This window comes from Lissotriton vulgaris, chromosome 9 (genome assembly GCF_964263255.1).
Source record: "Lissotriton vulgaris chromosome 9, aLisVul1.2, whole genome shotgun sequence".
Classification (NCBI taxonomy): domain Eukaryota; kingdom Metazoa; phylum Chordata; class Amphibia; order Caudata; family Salamandridae; genus Lissotriton; species Lissotriton vulgaris.
In genome coordinates this window covers 1,145,583,760-1,145,603,096 of record NC_141697.1, presented here as the reverse complement: position 1 = coordinate 1,145,603,096, position 19,337 = coordinate 1,145,583,760, and the positions used below count along the sequence as shown (strand labels likewise).

Genomic DNA, 19,337 nt, shown 5'->3' with positions numbered 1-19,337 from the left:
CCAGGTGTCCCTGCGAGACCGAGCCCATCTTCCGGTCCGCTCTCCCTGTAGCTCCGCCCCCGCCCTTTCTACCTACTACAAACAGTGTGTGTTCTCCCGCAGCGCGGGACGCAGCTCGGGGCGAAGACCGGGCTAAGAGCAGGCCGTTCGAGGTCTTAGAGGTCTGGTCTGGGCCATATCCCTTGGCTGAACCCATTGTTTACATGTGAGTTAGCTTTTCTCTATTTTGTGTCATAGCTCCTCGTTGCTTATCATGTGTACACGAGCCACCCGCAGCAAAACTGCCAAGGGCCTAAACGGACCTAGTGGGACCCTGGATGATTTCCTCACAAAGACCAATTTGGCCATTGATGCCGAAATTAACAAAATGCAGCATAGGGTTTCCCTTGAACTTGATGCTGCACGTAAACTGTCCTTAAATATAGCTTCCTCCAAGAAATCATCTTCAGGTAACCTTGCTTTAGCACTAACCCCAGAGCGTATATCTGGCCCTCGATCCTTGCTTACAGTGGCCGACATACACCACCCCCCATCCTCGTTTCCATCTGAGCAAGCCAAAGAACCCTTATTAAATCCTCTGGAGGAGTCTACACCACCCACTCTCGTGGCTGGTGTAAGCTCCCAAGTGAAAAGTATCCCGCCCAAGGTTGCTGCACATGCTAAAAAAGTTGCCCTACAGCAGAAGAAAAGTTTGGCTAGGTCCACATTTGCCCGCAAAAAGGCCAAAATTGCGAGAGCTCAGTTCTTTAATTGTCGACGGCCATTGGGCACCTTTGGGCTTGGGGAGGCAAATGATAAAACCAACATAGTTTTGCCTGGTAGTGACACTACCCATGCCTCAAATGGTGTTGTGCATGCTCCCCCGGTGACATTTCTTCCTGACATGAGTAAAGAAGGGTCAAGGGAGGGTAGATTGAGTGTGGTAGAGGGGGACAAGAGGGGGGACGAGGAATTTTTACAAACTGTTTGGGACACACTTAAAAAGCTACTTACCCCCTTGGAACTTAGACTTTCCAGAATGGAAAACCATTTGTTAGAAATGGACAGGACAATAGTCACATTGGCTAGTTTCAGTCTTAAGCAATTGGAAGCTAGATTTTCACAGGGAGAGGGTCCAACTCCCCAGCCATTAGAGCAAGAAGCCCCAGCTCCTCTATCGCTAAGACCCAAACCTGTACCTAAACCTCGCACGAAAGTTAGGGACAACGCTATTACTACTTCAAATCTTAGCGTTTGTCTCCCGTCCCAGGACCCAGTACCATCCAAACCTAAACAAAACGCTTGTCATGCTAAGGTCATAGCACATCCTGCTGGGGCTCAATCACATCCCCAACAGAATGTAGTACGTTCAAAACCCAGGCCTCAAGCTGCCGTACAGCAGCCTAACCAATTAACTCATAATAACCTGCCACCTTTTGAATCTAGCCGACCTAACTTTCGTGGTGGTTATATTGACCTACCGCCGGAAGCCAGTCCATATGTCATTGTATTAGCTGGTGTACCTACTCTTGAACCACAAACAAAAGAGAACCACTGGTCTCTTAAAAATAAGGTAATATACTGGCTAAATACAAACAGACAGCTTCCTAGTCATCAAAGAAGCCGGGTCCTAATGGTGCGAAGAGTACCATGGGTTGGACCCACCCACAAAACCATCATGGGTGACTGCATAGTGGTGTCCTTTGCTGACCCCCATACAGCACAGCATCTTTGTTCATGGGCCCCTTGTGAAGATGACCACACAGTCGTTGTTAGACCCCTCACTTTTTTCTATCCTCCTAGAAACCAGCATAGAATGGGAGGGTCTTGGACGACAATCCATAAGCCCAGGCATAGGGGATTTGGGAATGGCGGACCAAACCAGAGTACCTGGTGGCAGGGGGCCCCCACATCAAATATATTTGGCTGTTTAGAGGAGGTTGACTGACTAGGGGGGGCAGATGCTATAAAACACCCAGCTGACCCTATTCCGTCCACCCTGACAGTTTCCAGCATGGCTTGTTCTATGCCGCCATCAGGCCCACGAGTAACACTTGTCAATGCTCATAATTTCATCCCGGCTGAGCTAGGAGCTTTGGAACAGTCTGAGACTCCTTGCCCTATTACCCCAGCTAATGAAATTAAAATAGCCTCCTGGAATATAGCAGGTTTACGGGGTCGCCTGGATAATGATGATTGGGTAGACTACATTACTACACATGATATCATCGCTTTCCAGGAAACCTGGTCAGTTGTCCCCCTGTTTAGATTAGGCTTTCTAAACTTTTATAAACCAGCAATGCAGGGTATGAAGGGTAGGGCTTTGGGTGGTCTCACCATATGGATAAAAAACACACTTGGCTTCAGCGTTAAGGAAATCCTGGTGTCGAACCCTGATCTCCTTTGTATATCCCTAAGCAAAGAGAACTGTAAGGATATTATCCTTATTAATATCTATGCCCGAGGATGTCAGGGTGGTAAGAAGCAACCTATCCTTAATGATTTGGAATTTTTCCTAAATTAGTATAAAAGTGACCAGCTCATTATAGTGGCTGGTGATTTGAACTGCTCATTTGAACCCATCCAGAACCTTGCTGAGGACGTAAGTTTAGATGAAGATTGTGTCTGGAATATTCCCCCTCTAGCAATAACTAAGGGTGTCAGGGGTACGGAGGCTGCCCTCCACTGTCTTGGGCTTTGCCTAGAATGGGGGCTCTGGGCGGTGAATGGCCGTAGCTTATCCGATAAGGCGGGAAAACCAACCTTTGATAATGGGTCTAGTGCAAGTCGCATTGATTACATATTGATCAACATTGAATCCTGGGCTACTGTAACTGACATGTCAATAGATACCAGGCCAGAGAGTGATCACAACCCTCTCTCACTTGTACTAAAGGTTCCTGGACTAGGGCTTCCCCAGGCAGAATCAGCTTGCATTACATCTGACCTTGTTTTGTGTGACAACAGAAGACGGGTCCAATGGTCAAGGGTTATAGCCGATCAAGAGCTTGTCTGCCAAATAGAAGAATTGGCCCTAGATACTAGAGATAGGATGAATGCACCATCCCTTAATGACATGCCTAAGCCCAATATTGTTGATCCCCATGAGGCATGTTTCGCGGCTATTAAGGAACTTCTTACTAGGCCATGTAGAAAACAAAAAGCGAAGCAATTCAAAGGTTGGTATAATAAAAATTGCAGAGAAGCCCACAGCATTCTTATTGCTGCAGTTAAATCTAGAAATACCCCTGACATCAGGGCAGCGAGACAGGATTATAAACACATTATCTGGGAAGCTAAAAGGGAATGGGACGATTCATATTGGCTTGATCTTCTTCAAGCCTGTGAGTCGTCCAACCAAACCAAGTTGTGGGAGATAGTCAGATGGGGCAGGGGCTCAGACTCACTAACCCCTGAAAATCATGTTTCCGCTGCAGATTGGGTGAAACTTTTTTCCGCTCAATTCAAAAATCCCAATATCGCCCAGTTGGCTGGTGAGCCCTTAGCAGGGACCACATTAGTTTCCCACGGGGATAGGCTTACCTTAAGTATCTCAGACACTGAACATGCACTAGGTTCTATTCAGTCTGGGAAAGCACCGGCATTGATGCAGTACCAGCGGACCTTTTTAAATTGAATTTAGATCTGTGGGTCCCTTATATAACAACTTTAGCAAATTCCATCGCAGCAGGGGAAAGGATACCGCAATCCTGGAAAGGGGCTGAGATACTTCCAGTCTATAAGAAAGGGGATCGATCTTCACCGAAAAACTATCGCCCCATTAGCCTGATCGATACTATTCAAAAAGTGGTATCACGAATGGCCCTAGCTAGAATACAGGGGTGGATCGAGCAAAATAACATACTCTCCCCCATGCAGGCAGGGTTCAGATCAGGCACCAGCACTCTAGACCAGGTGTTTCGTCTTACCATGCTGTATTGGAAGGTGGTTCTTTTGGGCGGTGGTGTCATCTACGCTGCCTTTGTCGATCTCAGGTCGGCATTCGACCTGGTTCCCAGGGCAAAGCTTTGAGAAGCCCTCAGACTCATGGGCCTTCCGCCTGAATTACTAGAGCTGGTTAGGCGCTTACATGAGGATAATTGTGCCCGTGTAAGATGGGGGAAACAGGGTCAGGTGACCGCTAGCTTCCCTGTCGAACGTGGGGTCCGGCAGGGTTGCGTGCTGGCCCCTACCCTGTTTCTCCTGTTTATCAACCGGGTGGTTGCATTTTTTAATGAAGTACATACTGATGCTCCCACCCTGGGGGGATCTAAATATCCCATGTTAATATTCGCCGACGACACCCTGCTCCTTTCCAGGACTCGGAGCGGCCTACAGGCTGCCCTAAACAGATTTGCTGAATTTTGCACAATAAATGACCTTCAGATTAATGTTGACAAAATTAAATTGATGATTTTTAACAAAAATAAACCAATTAAAAGTTCATTTTTATTAGATGGTGTCCCAATTGAACAGGTTAAAGTCATGTCATATTTGGGCGTGACTCTTGACCATCAACTTACGTGGAAACCCCAGTTGGAGGTGTTAACTCTTAAATTTGTTCGCCTTACAGGATGCTTGTAGAAGGAACAGAAAAAAACCTTGACCAAACGCATTACACCTGCGTTAAAAATTTATGAGGCCAAGGTGAATGCAGCTACCCTGTATGGTGCGGATATATGGGGTTACAAAGGCTTGATGGCACTAACCACAGCACAGAATAGGTTTCTTCGGAACCTAGTGGGGCTTCCTCAATCGTCCCCCGTTAAACCATTGCTTCTAGACTTAGGCTGTAGACCGCTGAATGAGATGGCACAGTATCGCCTTGTAGCCCTTTGGCGTCGGCTCTGGACGACCCAAGAGCTTAGTCTATTTGCTCACGAATTGGGCGAGGTTAGATCATTGTGGGGTGCCCAGAAAATTCCATGGCTACGGGAGGTCAAACAAATACTGTATTCTATTGGCCTCCCCGAACTATGGCTACATCCTGAATGTTCTACCTTCCCATCTAAAGTGGAATTCAAAGAGCTATTTTGGGCTGCAAAGAAATCTGTACTGGTCACCCTTTCTTCAGAAAATAGCCTAACGGGACAGTTCCTAACGCATAAGATAACTCCGTTCCTTGAACCCTACTGGGACTTGATATGCAAAACACTTGACCGTAAGCTGTATCATCAGTTTCGGGTGGGAACCTTGCCGATCAAGTCCTTTACTGCGAAGTGGACAATGAATACAAATAACAAATGCCCCTTCTGTCCTGACCAGGTGGAAAGTATAGGTCATATATTTTTTGCATGCCCTGCCTATCGATTGCCTAGACTAAAATGGCTGAAACCAATTTGTAAAACTTTTAACTGTGGGGGGAGCCATGCAGCCTTGCTTAAATTACGCGATTTATGCACTGAAAAATCTGTGATTTGTGTTGCCAAATTCTTGGGGTGGCTGTGGTTAATTCGCGTAAAGAAATTGTAACCCCTTTTTAAAGCAATTAGATTTTAATGTTTGTATATGTCTGTAACCAAACTTTTTATGTACCTGGGGATCCATTGTAAAATGATGAAATGTTGATAATGTTTTTTAATCTGCTGTCTTTTATGAATTTTTTTTATTCGAAATAAAGACTAAATGAACTGGCCAGCTGCAGCGTTAAAGGCCCGAGCCGAAGGCGAGGGACTTTAACAAGGCAGCGGGACTTTAATAGCCGGTATAGCCCAGCTACAAAGGGCTTTCAATCAATCAATCAATCACAGCATTTGTATAGCGCGCTACTCACCCGGAAGGGTCTCAAGGCGCTTGGGGAAAGGGGTCCGCTACTGCTCGAACAGCCAGGTCTTGAGTTGTCTCCTGAAGGTGAGGTGGTCCTGGGTCAGCCGGAGCTGGATGGGGAGGGAGTTCCATGTCTTGGCTGCCAGGTAGGAGAAGGATCTGCCTCCGCGGTGGCTCTTCGGATGCTTGGAACGGTTGCGAGGGCGAGGCTGGTAGACCATAGGTGGCGGGTGGGCGTGTAGAAGGTCAGGCGCTCGTTGAGGTACTTGGGGCCCAGGTCGTGGAGAGACTTATTTGCGTGGGTGAGGAGCCTGAACGTGATACTCTTGTCAATGGGGAGCCAGTGCAGGTCCCTCACGTGGCCGGAGATGAGGCTGCGTCGGGGGATGTCCAGAATGAGTCGGGCGGAGGCGTTCTGGATGCGTTGGAGTCTTTTCTGTAGCTTGGCTGTGGTTCTGGCGTAGAGGGTGTTTCCGTAGTCCAGTCGGCTGGTGACGAGGGCCTGAGTGACCGTCTTCCTGGTTTCGGTCGGGATCCATCGGAAGATCTTGCGAAGCATGCAAAGGGTGTGAAAGCATGATGAGGATACGGCGTTGACTTGTCTGGTCATCAAGAGGGAGGAGTCCAGTATGAAGCCCAGGTTGCGTGCGTGGTCTGTTGGCTTGGGGGCAGTGCCCAGGGCTGGGGGCCATCAGGAGTCGTTCAAGGCGGAGGGGGTTGGTCCCAGGATGAGGACTTCCGTCTTGTCTGAGTTCAGTTTCAGGCGGCTGTTCTTCATCCACTTGGCGATGTCTTTCATCCCTTCGTATAGGCTAGTTCTGGTGGTGTCAGGGTCTCTGGTGAGGGAGAGGATCAGCTGGCTGTCGTCGGCGTAGGAGATGATGTTGAGGTTGTGTTGGCGTGCGATGGTGGCTAGAGGTCTCATGTAGATGTTGAAGAGGGTGGGGCTGAGTGATGATCCTTGCGGGACTCCACAGATGACTTCGGTGGCCTCGGATCGAAACAGGGGGAGGCAGACTCTCTGTGTTCTTCCAGCGAGGAATGAGATGATCCACTTCAGTGCCTTCTCTTGGATGCCGGTGTTGTCGAGTCGTTGGACTAGGGTGCGGTGGCAGACAGTGTCGAATGCTGCGGAGAGGTCCAGGAGGATGAGTGCCGCTATTTCCCCGTTGTCGAGCAGGGCTCGGATGTCGTGGGTGGCTGCGATGAGGGCGGTCTCGGTGCTGTGGTTGGCTCTGAAACTGGACTGCGAGGGGTCGAGGGACCCGTTCGTCTCGAGGAAGGCGGCAAGCTGTTTGTTGGGATCCATCAAGGCTATTAGAACAGTCTGCCACTATAGGGTAGAATCCTCTAACAAATTAACCAGCCATTATAAGCCCAGAGCTACTCCATTGTTTTCAATGGAGATCCCAACATTCCAATGTTCTAATAGAGCTTAGAACTTTGCTTTCAGAAAAACCTGGCATCAAGACTGTGGCAACAAATATCACTGATCTATACATGTCTCCAGAATAAATGCCTTGCATAAAGCAGCACATCTGACACTGATATTCTGAGGTTTATATTGTGATGGTCTAAAAAGAACGCTTGTAGGGGCAGCATTTCTTCTTCAGAAGGATCAGGGACCATAACATGAGCTTGTTCTGTGCCATACACCATGTAAAGAGGTGCATGAGATGGTTTTGATGAACCTATGCTACATTTAGTAAATACTTAGCTCAGAGAATTTGAGCTTCTGTATAAGCTTTGTGCAGTGCAGCTAGAGGTTTTCAAGTAAGTGCTACAGATGGTGCAATTTCAGTAAAAACATGTGACTAGGTCTGAAACTGCACATTGACGTAGATACATCACCAGAATTGCTAAGTTCAGCTATTATTCCTACTTCTTTCATGTCGAAATGAACCTTGGACCATATGGTGCTAAAACAAAAGACTTGACATTTGGCAAAACCACCCATATAAAATAGTGTTCTTTCCTTTAATGGAAAAAATATTGAGCTGCGCTCGTTCTTTCACCACAGATAGACTATGCACTATGCACTACCACAGTGCACATCTATAAGTAAAGTGACTCTTGCATTTGCCACGAATCCCAACAGGAACACAGACTCCACATTGTGTTTCAAATGGCACAGAAATACCCACATGCTTGATAAAGATCAAGACTCAGAGGTCCTCAAATTAACACAAAGATACGGCCCAGCAATGTAAAATAAAGTTCACTCCTGCTATGAACTGCACATGCAAATCAACGAAGAAAGTCTGCTGGTGATGAAGCTTCTTAGCTGCTTCTTCATACAGCAGCTCAGTTTGCTCTCACCACAGCTAACAGTATGCATATGATACTGATTTAATAGCAATCATCTTCCCTATGAACAAGTAGAGCAGGATCCATTTATTAGCCCAATACTTCTTTTGGATCTTAAGCAATGCTTAATTTGTGAAAGAATTAGAGCTTGGTGGCCAGTGGAATTAAACATCAGCACACTGAATACCAAGGCTGATAGAATTTAATCTTTTACATTACACCTCCTGCACCATTTTCTTGCTCTTGCATATTCCTGTTTATTCCCTGTGTGACAATGTTGTTGTCTTACTCTTCCTTTCGAATCTGTGTGAGTTTTCCTTCTCTTGCACTCAGTAAATATTTGATAGACAACTTCGTGCGTCTCCCCAAAAATAAATGCAGGTGCCCCCCACCGGCAACCACCGGCTCAATTAAGCACTGATGTTAAGCAAAGAACAGGGTAGACTGACACTGGCTTGTGATAACCGAGCACAAGGCACCAAGCTATGTATACCGTATGTGCTTAGTAGAAAAGTTTAATTCTGGAACACTTTGATATTTTTCTAAAGAACAGAGCAGCAGAAAGGTGTGTTAAATGTCCATTATTAAACATTTATATGCCACAATCAAATCTTAATTGGATGCAAACATATCCCTATTCATGCACATCCTTGACATGGGTTGGGACTGGAATGCAGGAAAGATGGTTGAGTGCTGGCAAATTATCATCCAGGGAGTTCAGAAAAATAATGAACAATAACTTGAGCAATTCCAATGAAAGGGTAAAAAGAAGAGTGTTAGGAGCAGGAATGGATGTAGGAATAATTAAAAATATGAATGAATCAGGAAAAGAAAGAAATTAAAGCAATTTGTATTTATAAGCACTGGAAAAGCTCAGTCGTCAAGAATATGTATGGTGCAAAAAAAGGATAAAACACTGATAACCACAGATTTTTACAATTTTCATTCAATTGATTTTTGGTGTACCTTTCTAGAAGGTACCAAGCATAAGCAGAGAAAATGGAGCCCTGCCCAAAGCAGTAGTCAAACCCCATTACGTTTCCTTAAATTTCTGTCCAACGTGTTTTAGGGCTTATTATGAGTTTGTGGTCTTCGTCTGGGACCGCCACCACAGCAGTCAAAGGAAAAGCCCATGGTGCACCGGCCCGCTGGATTCTGAGTTGAAACGAGGGTGGGCAGGGAGTGCGACGTCAGAGTCATGGCGGCAGTATGTTAGGCTCCTAGGATAGCGTAACAAGCAAACTGCTGCCGTGAGAGCACCAACAGAACCATGTGAACTAACGAAAATGCACCCAAGGGCCCCTTACCTATATTTCTGCCACCCTTTTCATGGCAGGGTCCCTGCAATGAAATGGGCGGTGGAAATGCAGATCGTAATATGCTCAGCGGTGCTGGCATCGGCACCACCGGCATATTCCGCCTCACGTCAGACCGCCACTGCAGAAGGGAGCCTGGATCCCATCAGAGGTAGTGGTCCCACTGCCACCATCGTAATCCTGCAGTCAGCACCACCAGGGTGGTGGCGGTCATCCTCCACCCGAGTATGGCAGCCCCAGGACTGCAGTACTTGTACTAAGGCCCTCACTGTCTAGGGAATGATGTGTTCTACTTGTTTGTGCTTTCATTGCTCTAGTATTGTCTCATGCTTGCTTTTCAACTATGTCTGCTTTGATCTATTTTTTGCAGGTGACATTGCGTTCCATGGGCCCGTTTTCATCAGGGAGCCCAACAATATTGTTTTTCCTGTGGGAAACGAAGATAGAAAAGTTGTCCTGAATTGTGAAGCAAGAGGTACACCAGTGCCACAGTACAGGTACGGTCATTACTCTTACTTTATACTCCTATGTTTTCTCTTCGCTTACACTGGCCCTTACAACCTGTTACCTTACAAAAAGGCAAAGTGAGACTTTGCTCTAATTTTTGGGTTTTGATGCAAATCCTTATGTACTAAATGTGATAAATAGGGATCTGCACCAAAAGTATGCCTCCTCAAGGCTGGAGTGAATTTGGATTTTCTTTTATGTCTCCAAAACTTTGGATGTGTGCTGCAATGTACAGCCCCCATGAAAAGTGTGAGCACTTGTAAATTAAGCCAAAGCATATTACTTTGTACCACAAGGGTACAATACCAACACAAATCTATGGCAGACACACCTCTATGGTGCAAAGTTGTGTGGGTGGCACAAACCAGTCAAAAGAGGGGTGGCCCTAGGGGAGAAAACAACAGCGCTATATGTTAATAGCTATGGTGCTGTCATGCTTTTTCTATTCATGCAACACAGTGCATCAACATTGGTGACTTCTTAGTAAATTTGTGACTTGACTTTCATGCATAAGTCTACAGTATGGTTTTCTCTACATTGCACAGTCTATAGAATATGGCAGTATTCCCCACACCATACAGTTTTACTTCCTTTAGCACTTTGTCTCTGCCATTATTCTTTCTCCCTGTAATTTGCTTGTCACTGGCTAAGCCCATAACCCCTGCACCAAAGCAGAGTAGGGAATTATTCTCATTTTGTGAGGGCAATACATCTATGAATAGCCATATTGATATCCTAAAGATCTACTTCCTGCTTTCTTAATATATTTATTTAGAACGTCTTGTGTTCTTAATATGGCTGTTGTTATCTTAACAATACTTATTTCATAAGATTATTTTACTAAAACCTCTGCTGATTTTTAAGTCATGATATGTATTGAAAGGTTTGTATGGCAGCAGCATTTGGTGGGTTGAAAAGGAAAGTATATGCAATGACACAAAATTTGTCATAAACAGATAACATTTGTAGCTCTAAGCGCCATTTTTGTTTATACTGTGCTATATAGAAGGTCCATATAAGTAATATTTTATAGTAATATTTTATTTTATAATGTTTTAAATGCTTTCTATTGTCTGTAGTAATAAATAGTTCATGGCCACTGATATTGCGCACAATGGCTTCTGTGGGTCTTATTTTGTAATGTGAGTTTCACCAAAACTTGCAGGAGACCCATCCATCTACTTCTGCCTTCACCAATCTAATAAGGGCATCCCGGATAGTTGGTAGATTCTCTGCAAGTAAATCGATCAGCTCCACGATAGAGTCCATCAAGCAATAATGCTGATACCAATGAAGATGTTGGAGGACCATTTTCAATGGCATTAACACCAAGAAAGTTCACCATGTCTTGCAACTGTTGTGTTCCTTGTACTGGCACAAAAGTAGTCCTGACATCCATAATTAAAATCACATCCTTTCAGTGGCACTTATAACCCGAGTACTAAGGGCCTTATTTATGAGGCATGTGTCCCTTTTACGCCGCCGTTGCGTCACTTTTTGTGACGCACCAGTGGCGTATAAAATGTGCCTTGTTGCACCATATTTACAAAGTGAAGTATCTAGGTAGATGCGTCACTTTGTAAACACCTGCGCCAGGTATAATGTATGCAGGGGGGGGGGGCGCTCTGACTCAAGAAAGGGTCATAGAAGTGACGCAGTCAACTCTATAAGATTTCACGGCGTCACGTCTAGGACGCAAATGCGTCAATATCTTATTCCTGCCTCACAGCACAGACTGACGCAGGCCCTTTCACATGGGGTTTGCCCCATGTGAAAGGACATATTGCTGGAGTTGCGTCACTTTTGTGACACACTCCAGCAATGCGTCACTTTTGCGCCATACAGATATGTCAGAAATACTTATGTATCTGTAACTCCTTGCGACGTGATTCGTCATACAGTAAATATGACGAATCAATCATGTCGCAAGGAGGGCGCACTGAGAAGTGACGCATCGCTGCTTTCACGCAGCGATGCGTCCCTTCTCATAAATGAGGCCCCAAGAGCGTACCTTCCATTTGGTGGTACCTTTCAAGGACTCACTTTTGATACTTAAAGTTCCACCATGCTGCATTGCCAAGGTGGAACGGAGGCTCTGAAGTCCTTTGTCCTGAAGAAGCTTCCTAATGGTGCCACAAGTGACCTCAGGGGACAACGTCAGGCCATGTTAGCGGCCAAGTTGAAATATGGCAGACCTTCCTCCACCAAAATAACAGATTTTTAAAAGTATTGAATCGTAAGTGCATCTTAGCCTAACAGAAGGGCTGAATGACCCCTTCTGAAAAAGCAAATGTCCTGACCCATTTGTTGCATTACTGCAGGGTAGGATTTCAGTGAGATGAACGGTCACCTATAATCTCAAAAGGGTAAATGTATTTATAGTCAGGTCATTTGTTTCTTGTCTGTGACAGAAAATATCCCTGTACTGTACTAGACTACCACAACTTCAACACAACAAACCCCAATTAATCCGTATAACAAATCTGATTTAACAATCACATTGTATCCATTACTTCACTCCGCTCTTCTACCATCCTTTCTTTGTATGGCTTCTGATGGTAAACTGAAGCTGCACCAGGCTATGATGGACATGGTAGTCTAATAATTAATTTCAAGCTCATGTTTGCTAGCAACAATGATTTTGTTGTTGATAATATTAATTGTGATCTTAAAAAACAATTCATATCATCTGGCCATGAGAACAAGTTATGAGTGATGCAGCCAGTTAAATAAAAGTTAATGATAGGATTTAGATATCATAATTATGAAATGTATTTTTTAACAGAAAGTGGAACCAAACCTTTGTGCAGTTTTGCTGTTCTCACGGTTCTCTGCATCTGAGAAGTATCTGGCGAAATTGTTTTGCAGGATTAAAAATGTCACCAGTTCATGGCGGTTCATTGGTATGGGAGGATGGGAAGCCATGGAAAGTCTGCAAGCATTTCAAAATTATACCCATCAGTACAGTTTCAGGAACAACTGAGTAATTCACACCTCAGGCAATATATTTTGGTTGTCAGATTATGCATGTTTTCAATTTTGTTTAAATGCTTTACAAACCATTAAAACATAGTTATGCAATATTGATAAAGAAAAAAATCGAATAAGAATAACATAAAACAAATGTCAACACATTTTGTGAATACCCTAGTGGACTATGAGAGGCACATAACATTACCATTTCTTACACGAATTTCAACTGCTAAAAGCAGTTGAAATCTCCATGTGAAAGTTCAGGAGAAAATAGGCAGTAATCAGAGCCGAACAGTGCTTAATTTTGTAAAACAATACTTGCCGGTGCCCAAAGATTTTCTCAAATGTCCCCAGAGTGTGCTATCCAAGATCAGGGTGACAAAATGATGAGATCGCCTAATCTTAATTCCATCTCATCCCTCTTTCATCCACCACAAGACACTGCCAGCACCTTTATCTCACTTACAGGTTATTTTTCATCTCCGCTTTCTCCTTTTGCTACAGTTTTTCTGTCTCTTTCTTTCCTTCTTTTGAATTTTTCTCTCTCTTACTTTGGAAGAAAAGCTGCTTAGTAAAAATAAGGGCTGTGTCCAAAAAAGAAGTGCTGGTGGGTTCCACCTGCAACCACAAGCTCAAATTATGCACTGGCACAGAACACTGATTCTTCATGTTAACACCTAAAAAAATTCCTTTGCTGGAATTACCTGGACTCTCGGTAATGTTGACTCTCGTGCTGAGAAATCATGGGGATTTGAATTTGTCAGTCACTGTTAGAAATGGGGGTCTCTAGTTGGCAAGGGTTTGCACCTTTGTCCAAGTAGGGACTCTTCCTTCTAGTCAGGATAAAGGAGTTACACTCCTAAAATAACCCCTGTTTACCCCCTTGGTGGCTGGCATGAGCAGTCAGGCTTATTCTAGAGGCAATGTGTAAAGCATTTGCACATAATCAACAGTAATGCAGTGTAAGCACTACAAAAGGACACCACACGTTCATAAAAATGTCCAATATTTTTATATACTCAAGACAAGACCAAAAACAATAAAAATCCACAATGCAGTACTTAGAAATCTTCAGTTATCAAAATAACCTTGAAATACAGTTCCTTGAAGTCGATAGCTCCGTATGGGGCTATCATGGCGTCGTGAACAAACAAATCCAAACAGTTCTGGCTGACAGCGGCGTCCCGGGCCAGCTATGGTGTTGGGAAAACCCGCAAAACAGTACCTTTAGAAATGCAGGGTGTTGCCGACCTCTCTTTGAGTTTCCGAAAGCACGCCGTCCGCAGGCGTCGGTTCCGGAGGTCAGTGCAGGAGTCGTCAGGCAATCAAAGTCACACGTATTGCAGATCGAACTCATCACAGTTAATGTCAGGAGCGCTGGTGTTGGCAGGCGTCGGGTGCTGCAGTGCGAAGTGCAGCGGTGCAGCTTACGATGCCCTCAGATTGCAGTGTGAGCAGTGGCTCGGTGGAGGCATCATATGGCTGGGTCGAAGAGACCAGGGGTGCAGTGTGAAGTGATGCAGTGTACGTCGCAGTGCTGGCAGGTCACGGTGCAAGCAGCGTCATCATCGTTGCTGACGGGATGTCATCGGCTGACGTACTGTAGTAGATGGAGCCGGCATCGGTAGTTGGAGTGCGGGATGAGGGCGTTGCTTCATATAACTTTACGAGCGGGCCCTTGAACCACGGTGCAAGCAGCAGCGTTGATTTCGTTGGCGTCGGGGATACCAAGGCGGCATCACGGAGCCAGCCGATGTGGAGTGCGGTGTCCACAGGTCACAGTGTGAGTAGCGGCTCAGTGGCAGCGTCAGCAGGTGGCGTCGGGGAGGGTCACAGTGCGGTGTTATGACGGTGCCCTTTATGGTACCTTCAGGACACAGAGTCGGCAGCTGCATCGTAGACAACATTGGGCTGCTTTTTCTTCTGTTGCAGCACAAAACGCACAGTTCCAAGTGCAGAGGGTAAAAGAACGGGGGCAAGCTCTACGTCAAGCTCTTGGAGAAACTCACAAAAATAGACAGGAGAAAGCAGCCACTGCAGGCCAATACAGCAAAGCATTCAGCAAAGTGGTAGTTCCTCCTCAAAGCTTCTCCAGCTCTTCTTTTTAGCAGTCCTCTTGGTCCAAAAGTTCTAAAGTTCAGGGGTTTGGGCCCTACTTTGTATAGCCCAAAATCCTTTGTCCTCTCCGGCAGAGAGTGTCTGTGTCCAGCCAGAACCAGTTCTGCCATCTCTGGCGTGGCTTCCTGGCTGGTGGAGATGGCATTGTCAGAAGTAGACTGGGCCCATTCAGGTGAAAGGAAATCTCCTCCCTCTACTCTAAATGCAGCCCAGGTCTATTCAGCCCTTTCCTGACCCACATATACCATTTGGAGCAACAGTTCTTCCCCAGCCCCTGTCATCCAAAACCCAGACAGTCAAGCCACAAACCTAGCAGAGGCCTACTGGATGGCTGAGCAAGAAAATACCTACTTTCTAAAAGTGGTATTTTCAAGCTCAGAATGTAAAAATCACCATCACTAAAACATGCATCTTTAGATTCTGAGTTCAGGAATACTAAACTTTATTTTTCTACCTAATTCCCAGGGCCAGTTATGTTTATAAATTGTTATAAACAAACTCCCCATTCTGTCCTATGGTAGCAGGTAGCCTTCAAATAGTGAAAAACGAAATTGGCAGTATTTCACTATAAGGACATGCCACACACATCAGGGCATGTCCTAGCTTTCACATACACTGCACCCTGCCCTCAGGGGTACCATGGGCCTACATTAGGGGTGACTAACATGTAGAAAAGGAAAGGCTTAGGGCCTGGCAAGTAGCTCTTCAGTGCTTTAGCATCACACATTGATCCAAAAGGTAAAAATGGTAAGTAATCGAAGGCCTGATTTAGAATTTGGTGGATGGTTTACTCTGTCACGAAAGTGATGGATATTCAGGCTGCTGTATTTCATGTGCTTTACATCCAATTGCACTTGTAATAATGCGGTGAGATATCTGTCATTTTGTGACAGAGTAACCCACATGCCGAACCCCAAATCAAAGTATACAAAAAAGTGGACACATTCCAATCCATCTTTATTTTGTATACCATGTGACATCAGTTTGGACCCAGGTATATTCAAATCAGTCTTGAGCCTGCTCCACTTGGAACCACCCAACTTGAACTGTCAAGCCAGATCCTCCCTGAAACAGAACACAAGCAACCCCAGATGGGTCTGGTCCCAGTTATGGGCTCATCAGCTGGGTGCAGCTTGGTTTCAGTGACACAGTGTGCATGGGAGCCACATCAACTCCAAATCAAGCCCCAAGTTTCCAGATGATTCTTTCCTTTCAACACCATTACAAAAATGTCACTTTTTATAGGAGCCATTCTAGTGAACCTCTTGTTAAATTCCAAACAAAAATGTGTTGTCTCCTGCAAATTTTTAAGACTTTAGTAGAATCACTGGAAGATATATTGTTTCTACTGGCTATTCTCCAAACTCGGAAAAAAGTTGCCAGAAAGTGTCTTGTGTTAATAGTGGTAAATTTAGCGAAATTCTGATTACTGACCCGGGAAGTGTATACAGGCATTGTAGGGTACACAAATTGTAGCCAATCACCATGTTCCAAGGTGGTAATGTCAGATTTTCATGCTTTTTGCCAACCAAATTCTTGCCACAAGTATTAGCAATAATATTGGAGTATTAATAGATTTCCCCACCCATTAATCCGTTATCGCTCATATCCCACTCCTAAACAAATATATTGCATGTTTATACAAATATGCATTTTCACTCTCATATTTTTTACATCAATTTACACTCATGTATTTCGAATGAATACTTGAGTAAGTAATCCCCTTCCCCACCCATTGCTCCTTGATCTCTCACATTTCGAAAATAATAATTTAATGCAAGTTAAATATACATTTATATAAACAAAAATTATATATAATATTTTAAACCTAATGAAAAATTACATTTAAATTAAAACTTACATTTTTCCAAAAACGAATTTAACAACACTTAACTAAACTTACCATAATGCATGATAAAGACGTATGGTAAAGGCACATGTGATAAAGACCCGTGCGTGGTAAAGACTTCATTGTAAGGGCACTTCATAGTAAACATTTTGTGGTAAAGGCTGTTTCCAGCTCATGTGCACCTGGTGCATTTCTAAATACTTCCTGTCATGGGAGTTTGCACTTGTAAAGGGATTAACACCAACGCCCTCATTGCAATGCCGGTCGGATGAGTATCCGGCTGACATTGTATCAGGATGGAGTCCGCCCGACAAGTTGTCGACAGAACCACCCACCTTATTACGATACGACCAACGTGTGAGGCCCCAGCACAAGCCACTATTGCACAAGGCATGTTTACAAACATCCCTGTACCGTCTGCATGGCAATACACAGTGTCTGGCACAGGGTGCATAGGTGCTTGCGGGTGCACCACCCGTTGAGGATGCAGAGGGGGAAGGGATCACCCAAAGTCCCTTTTTGTCTCCCTTTTCATGGCACCAGGAAAAGGCAGAGGGACACTGACATTGCAATCCCTACAGCAATGCCCGAGCAGGCACTGCTCCTATTGTAGTGATTACGGTCCCACAGCTACCCCAGTTGGCTCCTTGAGCCCGTCAAAAAAGCAGCGTTCGGTCCCTCCGCACAAATGCCTCCAACTGCTTGGTCATAATCCGGCAGTCAGACTGCTTCTGCAGATGTCGGTGGGCCCACCACCAATGGCCTGTTGGTGGCGGGCCCATTGACATCGCAATGAGAGCCTAAGTCTGTAATCTAGACATTGGATGGTCAGCAGCTTTCTCATAGGAGCAGAATTCACCCACTCCATCACCCCAAAACAACATGCAACAAACCTAACTGAAACTAAAAACACCTACACAACACAATGACGCCATCAGGGGCCCTCAACACTGGCAAAGAAAAATGTAAATATGCCAGTTAGAAGTTAGGCATGTTCACTAGACCTCCAAACTTAAAAACAAAATACATACTCTACATCTAAATCTCAAAAGGAAAACATCAACTACTTTCATACTACTACCGACTACAGCAAACTCCAGACTCAGCGCTGCTAAGGAATCCTAACAGCCATGGTGTGAAGGTACTAAACCTAACTTGTGATCAAACGTCATACTACAGGGAGGATGTTCAACACATAAACATGTATTCCTTAAAGGAACATAGTAAGACTTATTTTTATTGAATGTGACTTGATTTTTTTTTGCAGTATATTCCATAACACCATACATTGCCCCATAAGCACCAACAGTCCTCAGCCCACTTAATTTACTTCAATCAATCAATCAGGGGATTTATATAGCATGCTACTCACCAGTGAGGGTCTCAAGGTGCGGGGGTGCGGGTAGCTCCATGGTCATCCGAAGAGCCAGGTATTGAGATCCTTTCTGAATAGGTGCAGCGTTAGGATTAATTTGATGCTGAGGGTAGTTCGTTCCAGGTCTTAACCGCGATACAGTAGAAGGACCTGTCTCCCGTTCTGGCCCTGTGGCTGCAGGGGACCATGGCTAGGGCTCGATATGTGGAGTGGACATTTCTCTTGGGGGAGTGAAAAGAGATGCTTTCATTAAGGTATTGGGATCCGGTGTTATGGAGGGCTTTGTAGGCATGAGTGAGCAGTTTGAAGGTTATTCTTTTTCCGACGGGGATCCAGTGGAGGTTTTGGAGGTGCTGGGTGATGTGGTCCTATCGTGGGATGCTGAGGACGAGTCTGGCTGCTGCGTTCTGGACGGTCAGGAGTGTTTTGTTGATTCCGCATAGAATGCATTTCCCTATTCCAGTCTGCTGGTGATGAGTGCATGGGTGCGGACTTCCTGAAGTCGGGGGGATCCATATGAAGGTCTTACAGTGTATGCGTAGGGGGTTGATGAATGTGGAGGACATGGCATTTATCTGACGTTTCATGGTGAGTAAGGAGTCTAGTATGATGCAGAGGTTGCAGGTGTGGTACGTTTGGGTGGGTGGGTTTCCAAGGGTGGGGCCCACCAGGTGTTGTCTCATGCAGAGGGGGTGGACCCAAGGATGAGGACTTCCGTTTTCTCCAAGTTGAGCTTCAGGCAGCTGCTGAACATCCAGGATGCAACGTCCTTCATTCATTCTTGGAAACTGTGCCTGGTGATGTTGGGTTCCTTGGTGAGGGAGAGGATGAGCGGGGTGTTGTTGGCGTATGATATTATGTTGAGTCCGTGTTTTTTGACGATGGTGGAGAGGGGGGCCATGCAGATGTTGAATAGCAAGGCTGGGAGAGCATCCTTGGGGAACTCTGCATCTGATCTCTGTGGGTTCAGAGAGTAAGGGCAGGAGTCTTATTCTTTGTGTTCTGTCTGAGAAAAAAGTTCAAATCCAGTTTAAGGCCGTTCCCTGGATACCGGTAATGTGGAGTCTGGTTGCAGTGTGGCCTTCATTGAGGAGGGTGTGGATGTCATCAGTGACGGCTATGAGGGCGGTCTCAGTGCTGTGGTTGC

At 45.2% G+C, this 19,337-nt stretch overlaps 1 protein-coding gene across 1 annotated transcript in view; it reads left to right on the top strand.

Annotated features, from left to right (window-relative positions):
* Positions 1-19,337, top strand: part of LOC147692934 (contactin-3-like) — an 830,755-nt gene that overhangs the window by 350,299 nt on the left and 461,119 nt on the right. Inside the window, exon 3 of the mRNA XM_086939195.1 lies at positions 9,739-9,865. Within this exon, the coding sequence (XP_086795321.1) occupies positions 9,739-9,865 (127 nt within the window). The remainder of the gene's footprint in view (positions 1-9,738; positions 9,866-19,337) is intronic.